The sequence below is a fragment of the Papaver somniferum genome, chromosome 7 (genome assembly GCF_003573695.1).
Source record: "Papaver somniferum cultivar HN1 chromosome 7, ASM357369v1, whole genome shotgun sequence".
Taxonomy (NCBI): Eukaryota; Viridiplantae; Streptophyta; class Magnoliopsida; order Ranunculales; family Papaveraceae; genus Papaver; species Papaver somniferum.
The window spans coordinates 217086943-217104437 of NC_039364.1; the positions used below are offsets into that span (position 1 = coordinate 217086943).

The window sequence follows — 17495 nt, forward strand, 5'->3', positions numbered from 1 at the left end:
ACCCATCTCAAATTTCTCACTGGAATCACCAATTTTGGTCGAGAGAATCAAAATCAAAGGTTTTTCAAAATACCAACTCTAATTTTCAATCTTTGACTATAAGTTAAAATCATAATTTAATTTAATAGATAATACTGAAAGACAAATGTTATCCCACACGACTTTGCGGGATGGCTTCCCGCAAAAGCGGATTCTTTACCGTTGGATGATTAAATCAATGGTTAGATTCACATTCAGGAAAGGGCCCACCACTTTCAGGAAAGGGCCCACCACTTTCAGGATATGACCCACCATTTCCCCTAAAGGGTTCAAGGCTGTTAGATCTGGTTTTAGCATGATCTAACGGGAAAGAAGCCGCTTAAGCGGGATAACATCCCGCAAGGTCGTGCGGAATAACACTGCTCTGAATGAAATATCTGATTTAAATAAATGATTAACACTAATGAACAAGAACGAGAGCAGTTTAGCCATTATGATTAATTTTTTTTTTTAGATAATAGGCTTTTGAAATTGCCAACCCGTAACTCTATTTTTTTCATATGGAAATCTCGTCTGTTGATCTCTAAGCCTATATATGAGGTTTCATACTAAAATGTTAGTTTGATCTCTTTTCCCCATGAATTATGCGAGTTTGGAGGTAAGTGGCTAAAACTTGAATTTTTCATGTATTCTAAGTAGGGGTGAGCAACAGATGGGTGGATGCGAATTTGGCATCACCCGCTTCCAACCATCAAAATGGCGGATTTGAGGTTTTCACCCATGTCCAATCCATAACCCGTCAGATTTGGTACCTTCGATGAGCGCATGAGTGTACTAGTTGTGGGTGGGTATGCGGATTTGAAAAATAAATAAATCACATCAATGTTAACAAGAGTAATATAACTTAGTTTAAATTTTCGATTACCCAAATCTAAGTAATTACAACATTGTATATATAATTTGAGTACAAATTATTGGCCTCACATTGAAAGTTAGGGCAAAAGCTTGAATTCTAGAGCTCCTGGCCCCTGACCAATAGGAATTTAGAGTTTTGAAATATTTTCAGTAAATTTTGACGAACTAATTGGGTAAGTGATCAATACCCGGGGTTTTAATATTGTATATATAATTTGAGTACAAATTGCTGGTCTCACATTGAAAGTCAGGGCAAAAGCTTGAATTCTAGAACTCCTGGCCCCTGACCAATAAGAATCTAGAGTTTTGAAATATTTTCGGTAAATTTTGACGAACTAATTGGGTAAGTGATCAATACCCAGGGTTTTAATATGTTTCAAAAAGAAAGAGAAGAAAAAAAGAAAAGTTTCTTGAGAACCAGAGCCCTAATTTTAAATATCTTTCTCTTTTTTGTTCTCTTTTCATTGCCGTCTCAAGCGATTATATTCTCCTCCTTTTTCCCAATCTATTCTCTCCCCCTTTCTGTTGTCATACAATGGTGTCTAGCATTGGACCAGAGGAATGTAGGGTTTCTATTCCTGTTTTTGGGGATTTTGAATACCCTCCCACTAACATACACAGCCCTCAAACCCCTGTTCTCATTTGATCTCTTTTTCTTCTCATCTGGTACGATTTTTACAGATTTCTTCTTTGAGTGTTCTTTTTTTCTTTTACTTTTTATAAGTGGGCGCTCTCAAACCAAACCCATCATAGATTAGGGTTTGGTCTATTAAATAACCTGATTCGACGTAACTCTCTCCTCAGTCCTCTCTCTTCTATCTATTTTCCGAAATTTGTCAATCGCATTTGTGACAACTCCAGCTCAAAACCCTTGCATAATTTACTAACTCATTTTTTTTTATTTTTTGTTAGTTACAGCAATTAATGTTGGTTCACAGTTGGGATTAATCTAGAATGTAACGCTAAAGCAGAAATTGCTTAATTTGAACGAAAATGTAAAGTTTAAGGCTTAGGAGGAGCTAGGTCATGAACCGATTCAAAACCAAAGGTAAATTGAATTGTTTAACATCAGTGTATATCCCTAATTATGATATTTAGTAGTTGGATTTTATTAATTGGAAACTACTGACACATAGGGGAGCCAAATTGAGAATCACGGTGTGCATACGCAGTCAGCAGCTGTAATTATGGCTTGCTCCACCTCTGTGAAGGAGTGCCAGGGTAATACTTGATGATTGTTAGTTGTCTTTCTGATTATTATTTGCTTCGGAGGTCCTTCTACTGACATAGATGAGAGACTTTAATAGAGGTCTCCATGTAGCTTCTCTTCTACGATTTTTTTCCCTCGCAGTTTAGTATTTTTCGTCTGATCTACTTGGTTGTTTGTTTTGCAGGTTCGCTCGACCATGCACATGTTGCTGTTGTAAGCGAGCATACGGAAAGCAATATATGAAGGTATCAAAATCACTCTTGCAAATACTGTTGTCATATCGAAGGCCTTTTTTTTTGCAGGTCTTACTATACATAAATCGAGTTTTGCAAATCTTAACATTGTTCTTTGTTTAGGTTGTTGTTGCATCACCTCTTGCTGATCGTGTTTGTATAATCGTTGTTTCTTAATTTTTCTCATTTTATGTTTTCTGTTGGTTGTTTGTTTGACCAAACAAGGTAATAAAAGAGATCTTTGGCGTTATTTCTGTAGATTTTTATCTGATGAAATGGTGGCGTACTCTCTCTTAGATGGAGCTAGGTTGAACATGATCATGGATAATTAAATGTTTGTAAGGCTGAGCTAATTCTAGAGGTGCAGAGAGGTGGTGTACTCTCTTAGCTGTATTATCTCTACATTAATGTTAAAAGTTTTCAGGATTTTGTTTTGGCTAATTTTAAATCGGTCTTTTTTTCTTCTAAAAAATTTAAATGGAAAATAAGGTTCACTTCAGATTTAGTGGACAAGGTGCAGACTTAGATGAGAGACTTTAATAGAGGTCTCCATGTTGCTTCTCTTCTACGATTTTTTTCAATCGCAGCTTAGTATTTTTCATCTGATCTGCTTGGTTGTTTGTTTTGCAGGTTCCCTCTACCATGCACATGTTGATGTTGTAAGCGAAAGCTTTTTTTTTTTGCAGACAAAATCGACCACTTTGTTCGTTCAACTGACACGTTTACAAGGCTTAAATAATGAGAAGAACGGCTGGAGAATGATTTTAGGCCTTGGATTTTGGGCTCTACAGGTTTTGAAACCAATTTTTCTCGCTGATATCAGAAGAAGTGAACATGATTGACAGTGCATCTCCCCTGCCAGAAAAATCAGGTAATTCTTCATTCAATGGAAAAATTGCTATGCGTTTCCTTATGAATTCATTTTCTTCGTTGATCGTTAGTATGCTATCTAGACCAGAAATCATCAAACCATCAGGAACTAATGTCTAAGAAAATCATAATTTCCTTTGGTGTGTTTTCTCTTATTCTTTACATCAATTTTTTATTGTTTAATATTGATTTTGTTACGCTCGCATCTCATTCTTTCTTTTTGTGTTCAAAGTTGGATACTTCAATGCTGTGCTTAATCTACTTAAGTGTGTGTGCAAGGTATCCTTACAATACACTATGGAAAAGGAAACGAAAAAACCAAATAGTGGAACATGGATAAAGAAACTTTAATTTCATGCATCTGACTCACTTTGATCTTTTTTTTTTCTTTTTTTTTGGGGTTTGAGTTTAGACAGGGTTCGACTAGGAGAAATAGTGGAACATGTATAACGAAACTATTGGCAGAAGACGAGAAAGGAAATCAATTTCCGGACGACGTTCCCCCAGTGTTATTGCATGTCTGATGGGTCTTGATATACCGCCACCTGAGCAACAACCTCATAAAGTGGACAAGGTTTTCAGAGAGTTATCAAAGGAGAACTGCAACTATTCTTTTCATGGAGAAAAAATACTCCTCGCAATATGCTAGGTCACCAAACATCACATGTTGTAAAACATGGTAGCTCAGCAAATGCTACGAAAACAACAAGTTCGATGGTAAGTGAGGCTAAGATCGAAGACATAAGGCAGAAGTCATGGATGTCAAACGTCTCTCTACTGACAGCCATGGAACACATGAGCATGGGTGGATGCTGCCAGTGTCGTTGGTCTCTTTATCGAATGAGAGAATATTACATCTTCTTTGAGCGGAAGGCGTAAAAAGTTGGAGTTGATTTTGATTTTCTTATTCTGACATGGAAGGAACAAAATGTGGGATTTTTTTGGTCGCATAAAATTAGAGTTCATGGGGTAGATGTAAAGGCAGTGATGAACTACTCCCTCCGTTTCAAAAAGATTCGAACAATTTCTTGCATCTGACTCACTTAGATATTTTTTGTTTGTAGTTTGGGTTCTACTAAAGAAACTATTGGCAGAAGAAAAAAAAGGAAATCAATTTCTATTCCTTACCAAATACTTGCTTCCTGTTATATTGCAACATGAGCAGGCACCGAAATGATGGTTTTGTACGTAAAAGCGGGGTCACGGCGAAATGAGAGGAGTTGGATTACTATGACCACCAAAGACGTTACCATTATATGTACTCCCTCCGTTCTTTTTTAATAGGCCAGTTTTGTTTTTAGCGAAATTTAAGGAAATTAAGAGAACTAATCATTGAAAGTGGTCCTCATGACACTTGTCAATAAAAGAAGTGAAGTGAAATGGTCCCCATGACACTTGTTAGCAAAAGAAGTAAAGTGAAGTGGTCCACATGACACTTGTCATCAAAAGAAGTTAAGAGAAAAGTGGTCCCAAAAAATTAAAATAACATTTGACTTCCCCAATTAGGAAACTGACCTATTTTTTTGAAACTTTTATTTATAAAAACTGGCCTATTAAAAAAGAACGGAGGGAGTAGTATAGTAATCTCTTCTATTACCCTATGGTATTGTCATGCATGTTCCAAACTGTTAGTGATATCACAGGTAAATATTCATTCCATCCAACAGTTGTTGCACAGTAATTACTGAGTTTATTTTTGTTCTAGGAGACCAGTTTGATTTCATTTGAGCCATTTTTGTTAGTATACAGTTGAGAAAGGTTCTGTCCTTTGTTTGGTCCTCATTTGACTGATAATTTAAAACTTAAAGCAGTTGTAAGTGTATTCCGTGTTATTTCTGGTAAAGCTGTGATACATTTGTAAATACTGTGATCAGAGTAATAACATGTTTCTTTCGAAATAAAATTCTACTCGACATTGTTTTGTACACTTTATTAGTGTCATGATGAATTGGTTTTGCAGGCCATATATTTCTTAGGACGAAGGAATAAGCATACTATTTTCCGATGGACAAAGAGACGTTGCCAATGTATACGAAAAGAGCATAGTATGAGTATCATTGTATCAATGATCTATAATCCATAAGTTAGACAATGAGGGTTTTGTACAAATGTAAAACTTATCGTACTAACTACTAAGATCACTTGAGGCCGCACGTAGTAAACCATGTGTCAGTTGTCAACTTCAAAATGCTTGCCGAGGATTGACAAAAGATTGGTCGACAATCTGCCGGTACAATTTCAGCTCAAGCAATAATCCAATTAAATGGAACTAAATTTTCACCTCAGTTGTTTCAGTTAGGGCTACAACTGTCCGAGCTGCCAATACTCACATTTTGACGCAGTAGATGAAACCCGTCTCTACATTTTCAGCACAAAGAATAATTCAATTAACTTAATCCCGTGCAATGCACGAGATAGACACTAGTAACAAAAGAAATGCAACGCCCTTCCAACAACCAAAATTTGGATATTAATTGATACAAAGTCCTCGGATCAATTCAAAATTGATACCCATTTTAAAGATCTTGGACGGATCTTAGAGCAAGTCTTATGGTGGAATCCATCCATCTTCCATCTTCCACGCCACCTCAACACTTGGAACTGTGGATGGAAGCGCAAGTGTAATGGTGGAATAGTAGAAACGCTATTCTTAATGGAGCTAAAAAAACGTAATTAAGAATGGAGCTAAAAAAACGCAATTAAGAATGAAGCTTTTTTTTTCGGCCGTTAGATTTCAACAACTCATTTTAAATCTACGGATAAAAAAAAACGCAATTCTTGATGGCGTTTTTTTAGCGCCAATCTTATTTGCGTTTAGCGCTATTCTTATTGGCGTTTAGATGGATTCCACGAACCCTTCCACCAAACCATGGAACCCTCCTTGAATTTTTTGTGAAAAGCCCCAACTTGAAAGCCACTAGACTTGACATTCCATGATTTTTCCACACTTGGAATAAGTTGGATTCCACCATAAAACCTGCTCTTAGTAGGAAACTATACGTAGCAATTAACCTTTACCCATTTTATAACTCGCGGATCGATATGTATAATACAACATTATCTGAAGATCGAATATCCAATGTCCGCAGGTTTCAAAAATCCACACGCATTCAATCCGCCGAGATACCCATCGGGTGTCCATCAGTCAAAATACAGATCGGGTTGGATAACATAACATCCACGGATTCAGACGTTTGGCTCACCCCTGAAATTTCTAAGGAAATTTGTCCCTCATACAATAGTACAATACCAATTTTAAAGAGATCGGGCTTCGTATGTATTACCACCAGACTTTGAAACACCCTCTTCACCTCTTGGAAACGAACAAGGAAGAAATCCTCGCTATCAAAACCCTCAAACCCCAAAGCGGAACCCTTGAAATTGTCGACTCTTTCATTGTTGAAAATTTTGGATTCTTTCAATTCTGAAAACCTTAATTCCCTTTAAAGAGAAGATTTCCCTCCGAAGAGAAGAAGAAGGTATGTCAATGATGATTCTACCGGAAGAGATTCAGGTAAATATCTTTTTAAGATTACCAGTGAATTCCATTTTAGCATGTAGATGTGTATGCAAGCCCTTGCGTGTTCTACTTAGTAAACCTGAATTTATCAAGAGTCACCTTAATCGTTCTATTCAAAAGAGTAACCCTAGGCTCATGGTAGATCATTTCCGGCACCAAGAACCTTCTAAAAACAGAACCCTTCACTCTATTGACTATGAATCAATGTCTTCATTATCATTAACATCAACACAACAGTCGGTATTTGATTGTGGAGGAGCCGTTGTGATGAATTTCCCCTTTGAAGCTGAGGCAAGCCTTGCATGGACCAAAAAAAGGGAAAAAGCGGAAACTATTGTAGTTGATATTTGGGGTTCCTGTAATGGCCTGATTTGCTTAGGCATCCGCCTGTCTCCTGAAATGGAGGAGGAGGAGGATATTGTCTGTATATGGAACCCTGCAACTAAAGAATATAAGAAAATATCATTACCCATATGTGATGGTTATTACAGTATAAGGTATGGGTTTGGTTACGATAACAGTATTGACAATTACCAGTTGGTGTCAGTTACGGATTATGAATATGCTGGCTCTTTCGAGATTAAAGTTTATACATTGGGTTCAGATTCATGGAGTACAATTCGGACCCCCGTCCCTTACTCGTTTCCTGTTGATATAACTCACGGTTTACTTTTCAAGGGAGCTCTTCATTGGTTAGGCACTACCACTGATCAAAAATCTTCGGCTGAAGTTATAGTTTCTTTTGATGTCAGTAGTAAGAGACTCCTGGGTTTGAGTTTTCCTGAAAGAAGTCTTGTAAGAACTATGAACTATCCAATTCATAGAAGAGTGTGTAAAAATGTGGCAGTGTTGCGAGACCACCTCTGTTTAGCTTTCATTTAATGTTCCAAAGTAGATCTATGGTTGATGCAGGATTATGGAGTGAGAGAATTTTGGACCAAGCAATTCACGTGTACCCAGCTGTCATTGACCCGACGATTATTGTGTAAGCCGATATGGTGTCTGGAAAGTGGCGAGATTCTAATACAAACGGACCAGGATTTAGTTTTATATGATCAGAGGAATAATACAACTAGAAATGTTCGCATCTGTGATGATACTATGGGAAGTAATCTAGTGACTTATGTGGAGAGCATAGATTCTCTTAAATCGGGTACGTATGTGGAGATGCCTAGGTCAAGGAGAACCAAGATGAAGGGTGCTGCTAGGTCAAGGAAAACCATGACGAGGCGTGCTACAAGACATTAAGCTGCCCCATTTATGAAGATTTGTGTGTCCTATTTGTGATTCATCCCATGCCCCAGTAGAGAACAATGATGTAGAGACACCAAATCTGTCATCCAAGCAAGGCTCGTCTGCTTTTAATAGAGAAGAGGAAGTGAGTGAAAGCTCCGATGCTGTATGTAATTATTGGGGAACGCGAATAGCTCCAAGTAAGAAAGCGGCAAGCATTAGTTTAGGATCATGATGTGACTACATAGAATTATTTTTCCGCTGCTGACCTACTAAACGATCCTTACTCCAAAACTGTACCAAGGACTTACAGTCTCTTGAAGGTGAGAGTAATCGAAATTTAATGGCTGCAGCCTAGTTTGCTTAAGTAATGGTAAAAAAGTCATGGGTCATAGGTTCTCAGATAGGTTTGATTTTGGTCAGGTATTTCCTTTTGAACTGGTTGTTTTTATTGTTATTAAAGGTTGAGGATGGGATGTTTCTTTTGGTTTTTGTTCTTCTGCATATTTTAATTTGTCTTTTAGACTGACATAAGAGATCAATCAAAAGTTAGCCTCCAACTGGGGTGTCTCCGACTGGCTCAGTAGGTATTGTGTAGTGAATAAGAGCATCAACCAAAAGCAACATTATTACAACAGCAGTTACAGTTTATATTGTCTCCGGCATTGCTTTTGTTCTTTATTCCAGTAATGTTTGCTATAATTCTCCACACCAGATTCATTCTCTGTAAACGCCTTCTGAGCAAATGCTAAGTGTGTTGGACCAGATGTTTCAAATATCCCATTGACAGATTGGGATGATCAGTATAGCTGCTGCTGTCACCGGCAGCGAGGATGGTATCAGGCAGGGCTTTCATGCAATTAACATCAAACTGCAGCTCTTTCAAAATCCAAGCAAACATTTAAAATAAAATCTTTCTAGTTAAGAAAAGCCCAGAGGCGGCGGAGGTTTTTTGTTGTCATTGGAACAAGGAGGAACATAAATCCCTCTGGAGTCTTGAGATTTTATTTTGGTAGGTAAATTCACATGATCTGTGGTATTCATGGGGATATTCCTTTTTAACTGCTGTGTAGAATTTCATTTTGTACCTTTGTATTTCATACTGCGACTTGCGAGATAAATTTTTTTAAGCATCACAAACACTAACAATCTTTCCATTACAGGAAGATATCTTTGTACAGATTCCATTCACCATAAGCATCTCATGCCAAACTATCTAAATTGGCTAGGGTGGATAAAGTTAGTGAAACTTGGGTTGATACTGTTCCTCCTGTGATAATCTCACAATTACAGGAAGATGCAAGTCATGTAACAGTTTCTTAATATTAATCAATTATCTTTTCTGCTTACAACAAAAAAAATTCTCATGCCAAACTGCACTGTAATCATCAGTTCACATATAGCTTGCTTATGGCACAGATATAACCAATGATTTCCTTTTCGCTTTCTTGTATTTTACTATTATTTTGAGTTGTCTGTATATGTTAATATGATGAGCCATCTCAGTCAAAGTTAATACATGACTTGTCAGCAGTACTTGTTCATCAATGAGCTGGTCTGGATAGTGGTCTTTGTGTCAACTTCCCCTGAAACTCCAAAACCCATAGCATGCCCCAACTTGTACAGAACCTCTGAATCATTCAAGTACCTGAAAACAAGTAAATAATCAAGCTATGTTAAAGAAAACCAATAAATAGAACAAATGCATGATTGTTCCAGAATGACAAGTTATTATTAAACACTAAAATGTAGACAAAACCTACAACTTAATACCTCATCATTACAATTGGACCACCAATCTCGATATCTTCCACAATAGGTTCCAAATATGGATCTTTCTTGATACAAATCATTAGTTCTTCAAGATCTTCTTGGGAGATAGATGTAGAAATACAATCTGACGAAGAGTCAGGCTGGAGGTTACCAATCTCAAGTTCTTCTACAATAGGGCTGCAGCACGAAAAGAATGTGGAAACACAAAATGAGCGTATTCAAACTTTTATGGATCATTTAACTGAGGCAAAAAAAAACTTACACAGCCGCAATGTTTTCCGAAGTAACTGCTACACACTCCCTTCTTCCATAATCATTTGTTTTTCTAGTTGATCATAAGAAAAACCATTTACAGTTATAATAACTAAATATTTCCCATGTTAGTCGGCTACAATGCTGAGTCTATAATAAAAATAAATTGACAAAAATTAATAAAAACAAACACTAGGGATTGCAGTGCAGCAAGTGCATAATCGTAGCTTAATGAACTTATGGTTGCCGTTGTTTATGTTGTTGTTCCTGTTCTTGTTGTAGTAACTTAATCGTAATCTAAAAATTGAAAGCCAAACAAAACAACACAGTTGAACAATATCAAAGTACAAGTGCATATCATCTGGGGTTTCTCCGGCAACATTATTCCAATCTAGGTTCTCCAGCAGTGTCATTAACAACGGCATTTGCTGTGTTGATTACGCTTTTGCGAATGCTAAAGCATATAGTTGCATGTCAACATTGTAAATTAGCTCATGCTTCAGATGAAGTTTAAGATTGGATGGATTATCACTAACACTGTATGCAAACACTACATAACACAACAGGGCACAAGGGCAAGGAGAAAGAGGGACGCTATCAGCCATCCAATCGAACAGTTGCACTCAAATAAATTCTTGACTCCCACAGGCAAAAGAACAAACACCTCAATATTTATTGTCATTATAAGACAAACCGTCGACCACATTTATTAATCTTCTCCACATGCAATTTAGAACAGGAACCAAATAGCATGTTCAAGCAAAGTAAACTGCACCCAGTTCCTAAGGTTCATCTACCAATCTAGCTTTGGTGTTCAGTGACAGCGAGAAGTGAGTCAACAAGTTGAGTAAAATGTAATGCAAATGAACACGTATAGAGAGAGATTCAGTTCAAGGCAGACCCCAAACTCTAAAGCAACTGTGAAATAAAAAAACTGTGATCCTTTATGATCAATCGAAAAGTCAAGAGAACTAATATAGACATTCTTCAAAACATGTACCTGTACTCAAAAGACAGCTTCTGCCCATTAACATCGAGGCCGCAATCTCCAACTACATCCATCATCTTCTGAGCTTCTGCCACAGATGGAAAATCAATGAAAGCAATTCCGCGGCAGACACTAGATTTCCTTCTTCTCATCACTCGGACATGCAGAAAGGGCCTCCATTCCGCCTATAATAGAAGCAACTCAAATTAAAAGGTGAATAATTAAGCCAAAAACTTTTACCTTTCGAGAATAAACAAAAATCTTCCTATCAAGTATTGGTTAAAAAGCAGAATACAAGCACAAGTGAGTCAAATGACATATAAGAGAGCAGAACTCAGAGTTGGAAGTTGGTAGAGGTTACTAGAATCCGATGAATATTTTCCTCAGTTGTCTGTTTCGATAAACCCTTCACCTCAACCGTAGCAGTTGGAGTCTACAAGTGGAAACGCTAATACAATCAGCATGTATTTTACTTATGAATATCCAAGGTAACAATGATGCATAATTTATATCATACTATTGAAGAATATTCATGACTTTGTCTGTCATCCCGACTCCTGCGCCCCTCACTCTTATTGTATCGGTCTTTGCCATAGTTGTCTTGGTGACTGCGGCCACGAGTGCAAACTTGAGGAGACCTTGATCTCTGACGGTCATCATGCCCAGAAGATCGAGATCGTTTGTACCTTCTATGTGGACATTGATCTCTCTCCCGACTCAAACTTTTTTTATCACGCACATGATCACTGGAATCACGCCTCGTCCACTTAACATCCCTCTTACCGCCTATGTCACTGTTGGAATCATATCTAGATCGGCCGTAATTGTAATCTCTTTCACGTCTATAAAGATAAGGGGGAAAAACCACCAAAAAATGACAAAATTGAGTTCAGATTTCGTAGGAAAGTGACCACATTGGGGCACATAAAGATAGATACCATTTGATCTAAGTGACGTACTAGGCGGACCTTAAAGACAATCAGCTCCAGAGACAAAGTAACCAAAACAGAACACTATAGTAACCTTGAATTATAACTCTACAAGGCATATATCTAGGAGAAAAAACAAGGAAAAATGTATGCAACAGGTTATGTAAAAAAAAAAAAGAGAACCTATGTTGCCGAACATAATCCTTACTTGTTATGGATAAAGGTCAAAAAGCGTATCCTGATTTCTAAGATAAAGTAAGTTTGTTTGCGAAAAGCTAAGTTCATCTAACTTGCAAAGTCACAAAAGTCAAAACTAATTCTTATGAAGCAAAGGTACGTAACATTATTGAGCTTCCAAATTTTTTCCCTTTTATGAAAAACATGTTTAGTGTATGTATAACCACGGTTCAAGTTCAAAATATCTCAGATGTGCGACTCCAAAACTAATGGTAGCTTAAATGAGGCCATTCCAAGTAGCACTAATGGTTTCAGGGTCTAAACGATGGAAAACGATTTTAAACAATTAAAGTTGAAACCACTTAAATTACAGAATGATTTGTTCAAAAGAAGATTTAGCAGTACCTAATTGTTAACGGAAACTCTCAATCGAAACACAAGTTGAATTACGATTCCAGTTCACACTTGCTAATACCTAGACCCACTATACTTAAAAGATGACTCTGCTCATTCAATCATCATACCACGCCATCATGAATCCCAATATTATTTCATAATTGAACTATAAATCTAACAAACACCTGTGAATATCAGGGCGTGGTAGTCATCTTTTGCAAGAAGGGAACAGTCAGAGAATTATGTTTCTTTGCAATCCCTACTTTTTATTTGTGCGATGATCTAGCTAGATACCGTGTAGTTCAAGGCTACTTAATCACTTTTGATGTTTCACCTGTAGAATGGTTAAATATGAGCAATTCGAGTAACTGAATATGCTCACTGCATGTCAAACTATAACTACACCGCACTGAACAATAAATTAATTTATTGACAGACTAATACTATGGATAAATTTCTAAGCCAAAGTCTCAGTGATTATCAAACACATAAACGGAACAAAAAAGTAACCCAACAAGTTATGAAAAGCCAGAATACGTTAAAAGAAAATTGCGAAAAAAAAAATTCATCCATCCACCAGCAGTAGTATTTCGTATTATGTAGATTATAAAAATAAGATTATACTCTTGCCAGTGCATCATTAGTAAAATCCTTTTTTGAAACTTTGATTGCACAGATGGTCTTTGCTACCGCTTTTCTCACAAGATGCTTATATCCGTAAATTAGCATATCCAAATTTCTGTAAGCTTTTTCCAGAAAAGAAAAGCAACTCACCACGTACTACTCTTTGCAATTCGGTTCATCATGAAATGAAAAACTACAGAATTCAACTTTGGATAAGCATCTGGATACAGCGCGGCCATATAGACATATGAGCGTTACAGTGTTTAATGCTTTAAACAATGTCAAAATAATGGCAGATTATTTTTCTTTGAAATTGTGCTCAACGGCAAACTTGAAAAAGATGTTCCCATTTAAAGGTCGATCTAGTCTCACAAGTGGAAAAATCAATAGAAAGTTTAATGAAATGTTTGGCTGGTTAGAACTCATTACAACATAGAAACCTACCTATAGGAGAGTCGATCGATCTTGACCCGCATCTTTGATTTCTTTGGTGATTTGCAGCAAGTGTAGGACCCTGGTTAACAGACATTGGATATCACTGGCAGCTCACAAATAAAACTTAAATTCCGCCATGTCAATAAGCCTCAGGTTACCTGATATACAAAAACCACTGTATAATTAGCACATATTAGATAGTACAGTTTTAAGTCTACTGAAACCTCGAAGGATTGATTCCAAGACTAGTTTCCCAAACCACTCAATTTTGAGATTGACATCTATGTTTACATTTGTATCCTAATGGTGGTCTTATACAAGTCCATGTTACTAGCAAGGGTACCAGCTAACAACAACCATCTAAGTAAAAAACAAAAGCCCCGAAATGCCAAGAAACTACCATAACAAGCCAAAGAGAAGTCCTCTCCACCACTAAACAATCACAAAATGATTCAAGACAGAAACAAATCTTGTAAGCTATACTATCATTGTTTATTTGTTTTTTGATGTAATATACTACGATTATATGCTGATAGAAATAGAGTAACAAAACTCCAGGTAGATAACCTTCCTAATACAATTTGGGCTGAAAGTTTAAGACGGAGAAAAAATACAAGTAATAAGGATTCGGCCTCTAACGCATTCTTATTTGCATTTATTCAATTCATTGTCATTAATCACCTGACGGCATTATAGGACTCAGAAATATAGCCATCCTAAGCAAATAACCTATTAAAATCATGCTTAAATAAGCATTTCGAGAAAACCAACTCCAATTTTGAACCGGAGTTCTCCTTAAACCAGCAGTCCTCAAATGATAACTCATCCATGGTATGAAATTTTCCTACAAAATGACACTAATACTAGTTTATCCTATTTACAGACACACACATGTTTTTGGTTATATAATTCAGCCATTCTAATCAGAGCAAAATGAGTGTATGATCCCATGAAACAATCTCAACAAGAACGACCTAAGATCAAATTACTAGATATAAGCAAAACAAAAGCCAGTATACATTTTCAAAAACTATCATTTCAGGGGGAATCAATCACGACTCACGAATTACAAACTATTAACACAGAACCAACCTTTTGCTTGCTGATGAAGAAGTGCAAAATCGAAAAATCTCAAGAACTCCTAACTAGCTCCTCTGAGTAGAAATCCACCTCTACTATTCTGAAGAAAAATGTCTAAAACTCTCAATTTCTAGGGTTTCAGAAAGAAAACTAGACCGAGAAAAAGAAGAGACTAAGGTAGTAACCAAAGCGGTTCGAAAGGAATAAAGTGGGAGAAACTAGGGTTTTAAGGTAAGAAAATGGAGGGAACTCTGAGGGAAAATTTGGGTTTAGCCGGAGGCCCGGAGCTGCGCCCCGGCTACGATGTGGTCGGGCCGCGGTCCCTTTCTTTTTCTAACCTAAGAATTACTGGCTAGTCCAGAAATGAGGGAATCGGTTACTGGCTAGTCCACTTCCATAATTGATTTATCCTCTGGTTCAAAAACAACCAGAAACTTTATCCCCTAGTCCATCCACGTGCGGTTTATACAAGACCAATTTTCAAATATTCCCAACATACCATTCTGCAACTCAAAGTGACGAAATAAAACCAAGTCAGTTTCTTTCCTCTTTTTTCTTCTCAGATCGGTTTCTCTCACTCTGCATTTTGGATAGAATCAATTTCTGGTACTGTTTTTCAATCATCTTCATCTGAGCTTCGAATTAGGTTCTTCTGAGTTTCGAATTAGGTCATCTGAGCTTCGAACCAAGGTATTTATCCTTTCAATCATCCTCTTCTGCTGTTGTTCTAAAAATCTTGATGAATAATTAGGTTTATTCTGATCCGATTTCTATCAGGATAACTGTATATGATGTACATTGTTATCTTTTTATGATTTCGTTTTATGATTTCTGTTTTATGATGATTTACAATGTCAATTCAGTTTCGAAGTAATTTTCGTTCGTTTTTTAAGTAATTTTCGTGATTTTTGTGTGTTTCAATTAGGTAATTGAGCTTCGAATTAGGTTTTTCTCAGATTCGAACAAGGTATGATTTCTTTTTATGATTTCTGTTCTGTTTTTTGTAATCTGATTTTTTGTATTTTCATTAGACAGATCGTGTAGTATGTATTACCAATACGTACTGCATATAGCGTGCTCTGTTTTCATTCTGCAGTAGATGCCAATACATATTAATATGAGTCAGTACATGCCAATATGTACTGCATATAGCATGCTCTCTTTTCATTCTACAGTAGATGCCAATACATATCAATATGAGTCAGTACATGTCAATACGTACTGCATATAACATGCTCTTTTTCATCCTACAGTAGATTCCAATACATATCAATATGAGTCAGTACATGTCAATACGTCCTGCATATAACATGCTCTCTTTTCATCCTGCAGTATATGCCAATACATATCAATATGAGTCAGTACATGTCAATACGTACTGCTTATAGCATGTCAATACAAAGACTCTTTTTTCTTCATCTCAGTACATGTCATTTTTTACAGGGTTAACATGTCTGACGTTGCTCCTAAACCAGACTTCTCCATCTATTCTCATGTATACCATAAGCAATATCATTTTGCATATGAGGTTACATCGTTTTCAACTTTAGAGGATTTGAAATTTTGCATCTGTAATATGTGGAGCTGGTTGACTCCATCGACTATTCTGGTTAACTATTTCCAGAATCAAGCGATAGTTCCTATTCTTGCCGATGTAACACTCCAGGGCATCTCTGCATTACATTCTTCAAAGAAATCAGCTTTCTTTGATTTGCACGTGGATGTAATTTCAAATGGCGCATCTAGGCGTATGGAAGTTGACAGTAATGCAGACTTAGTTGTCAGTGCAAAGAATAGTTATTTGAAAGAAGGTAAAGAAGCCCCAAGAGTGTTTTTTTCAGATGGTTGGGATAAGATTTTTGATGATACAGATCAATTATTCTATGGTGGTGTTGATGCCGTACGTATAGCATGCCAAAAATACTGCATGAGAACTGGATATGAGGTAATTAAGAAGAAGAATGACCTTGAGAGATTCACCGCCGTATGTAGTGTGAAAGGTTGTTCATGGAAGCTTCACGCAACTGCCATTGGTAGTTCTATTGATGTTTTTAAGATAAAGGAATATGTGGGAAGGCACTCCTGTGGCGGTGGTTATATGTTGAAGAACCAAGAGTTACAAAAAAACTCATGAACAGTCTAATTCATGAGATGGTCATGCACAACCCTCGCATAACACCAGAAGAGATCATATATTATCTTAAAGTTGGTGGTGGCATCGAAATCCAGTATCACCACGCATATCATGCAATTGAGTTGTCGCATAAACAGATTTTTGGTAATGATGTGAAGTCGTACACTGATCTTGCTTGGTGGGTGAATGTTGTTAGGGAAACAAACCCTGGGTCATTTATTGATTTCGATTTCAATGATGCTACAAAAAGATTCAACAAACTTTTTGTTTGCTTTGGAGCTTGTATAGAGGGATATAAACTATGTCGTCCCATGATTTTCTGTGACTGTACATTTCTCACTGGAACTTTTAAAGGAGGTCTCATGGCAGCAACATGTCTTAATGGCAATTAAGGTAACTGGTTCTTTTTTTTTTTTGATATGTAGTGTCTGGTAGTTAGATCACTCATATTGACCTTACTTCACTATCTGACAATGAGTATTGACCATACTACATACTACATATTGACCTTACTGAGTATGAGATAAACCATACTGCATGTGAAAATGTAGTGTCAATCAGTTGCTTAACATGCCATTATGTAGTGTCAGGTTTTCACATATCAACAAAGAGGTAAACCATACTGCATGTCAATATGTAGTGTCAATATTAGTTGCTTAACATAACTAGTAATTCCTTTTTGCAGGGTTTTATCCGCTTGCGTTTGCTTTAGGACCCGATGAAGACAATATCAGCTGGGAATGTTTT

At 36.8% G+C, this 17495-nt stretch overlaps 2 protein-coding genes and 1 long non-coding RNA gene across 8 annotated transcripts; 2 read left to right on the forward strand and 1 right to left on the reverse strand.

Moving 5' to 3' along the window:
- The first annotated feature begins 1313 nt into the window (after positions 1-1313).
- LOC113299566 lies at positions 1314-4339 on the forward strand. 5 transcript variants are annotated; one of them, XR_003335117.1, is made up of 7 exons: positions 1314-1560; positions 1807-1942; positions 2031-2115; positions 2289-2349; positions 2597-2882; positions 2968-3208; positions 3620-4339. It is a non-coding gene; the product is annotated as an uncharacterized LOC113299566 (long non-coding RNA). The 5 variants fall into 5 exon arrangements; XR_003335119.1 differs by having other exon boundaries at positions 2597-2708; XR_003335116.1 differs by having other exon boundaries at positions 2597-3208.
- Positions 4340-6697: 2358 nt separating this feature from the next.
- LOC113295942 (F-box/kelch-repeat protein At3g06240-like) lies at positions 6698-7975 on the forward strand. The gene is made up of 2 exons (XM_026544273.1): positions 6698-7522; positions 7640-7975. The coding sequence occupies exons 1-2, from the start codon at positions 6698-6700 to the stop codon at positions 7973-7975; spliced, it is 1161 nt and encodes a 386-aa protein (XP_026400058.1).
- Positions 7976-8985: 1010 nt separating this feature from the next.
- On the reverse strand, positions 8986-14848 carry LOC113299568 (SUPPRESSOR OF ABI3-5-like). 2 transcript variants are annotated; one of them, XM_026548604.1, is made up of 8 exons: positions 14627-14848; positions 13544-13613; positions 11491-11815; positions 11335-11406; positions 10986-11158; positions 9996-10058; positions 9734-9910; positions 8986-9608 (listed from the first exon to the last, which is right to left on the reverse strand). In XM_026548604.1, the coding sequence occupies exons 2-8, from the start codon at positions 13573-13575 to the stop codon at positions 9488-9490; spliced, it is 963 nt and encodes a 320-aa protein (XP_026404389.1). In that variant the 5' UTR covers positions 13576-13613; positions 14627-14848; the 3' UTR covers positions 8986-9487. The 2 variants fall into 2 exon arrangements, with proteins under 2 accessions (XP_026404389.1, XP_026404388.1); XM_026548603.1 differs by having other exon boundaries at positions 13544-13692.
- Between the last annotated feature and the right edge of the window lie 2647 nt (positions 14849-17495).

Excerpts from the sequence above, each read along its gene's own strand:
- LOC113299568 (XM_026548604.1), bottom strand. The coding sequence starts at position 13,575 with ATGCGGGTCAAGATCGATCGACTCTCCTATAG. Across the intron at positions 11,816-13,543 it reads ATCGATCGACTCTCCTATAG|ACGTGAAAGAGATTACAATT; the intron begins GTAGGTTTCTAT and ends TTATCTTTATAG. Across the intron at positions 10,059-10,985 it reads AAGCTGTCTTTTGAGTACAG|AAAAACAAATGATTATGGAA; the intron begins GTACATGTTTTG and ends ATGATCAACTAG.
- LOC113295942 (XM_026544273.1), top strand. The coding sequence starts at position 6,698 with ATGATTCTACCGGAAGAGATTCAGGTAAATATCTTTTTAAGATTACCA. Across the intron at positions 7,523-7,639 it reads GTTTTCCTGAAAGAAGTCTT|GATTATGGAGTGAGAGAATT; the intron begins GTAAGAACTATG and ends TGGTTGATGCAG.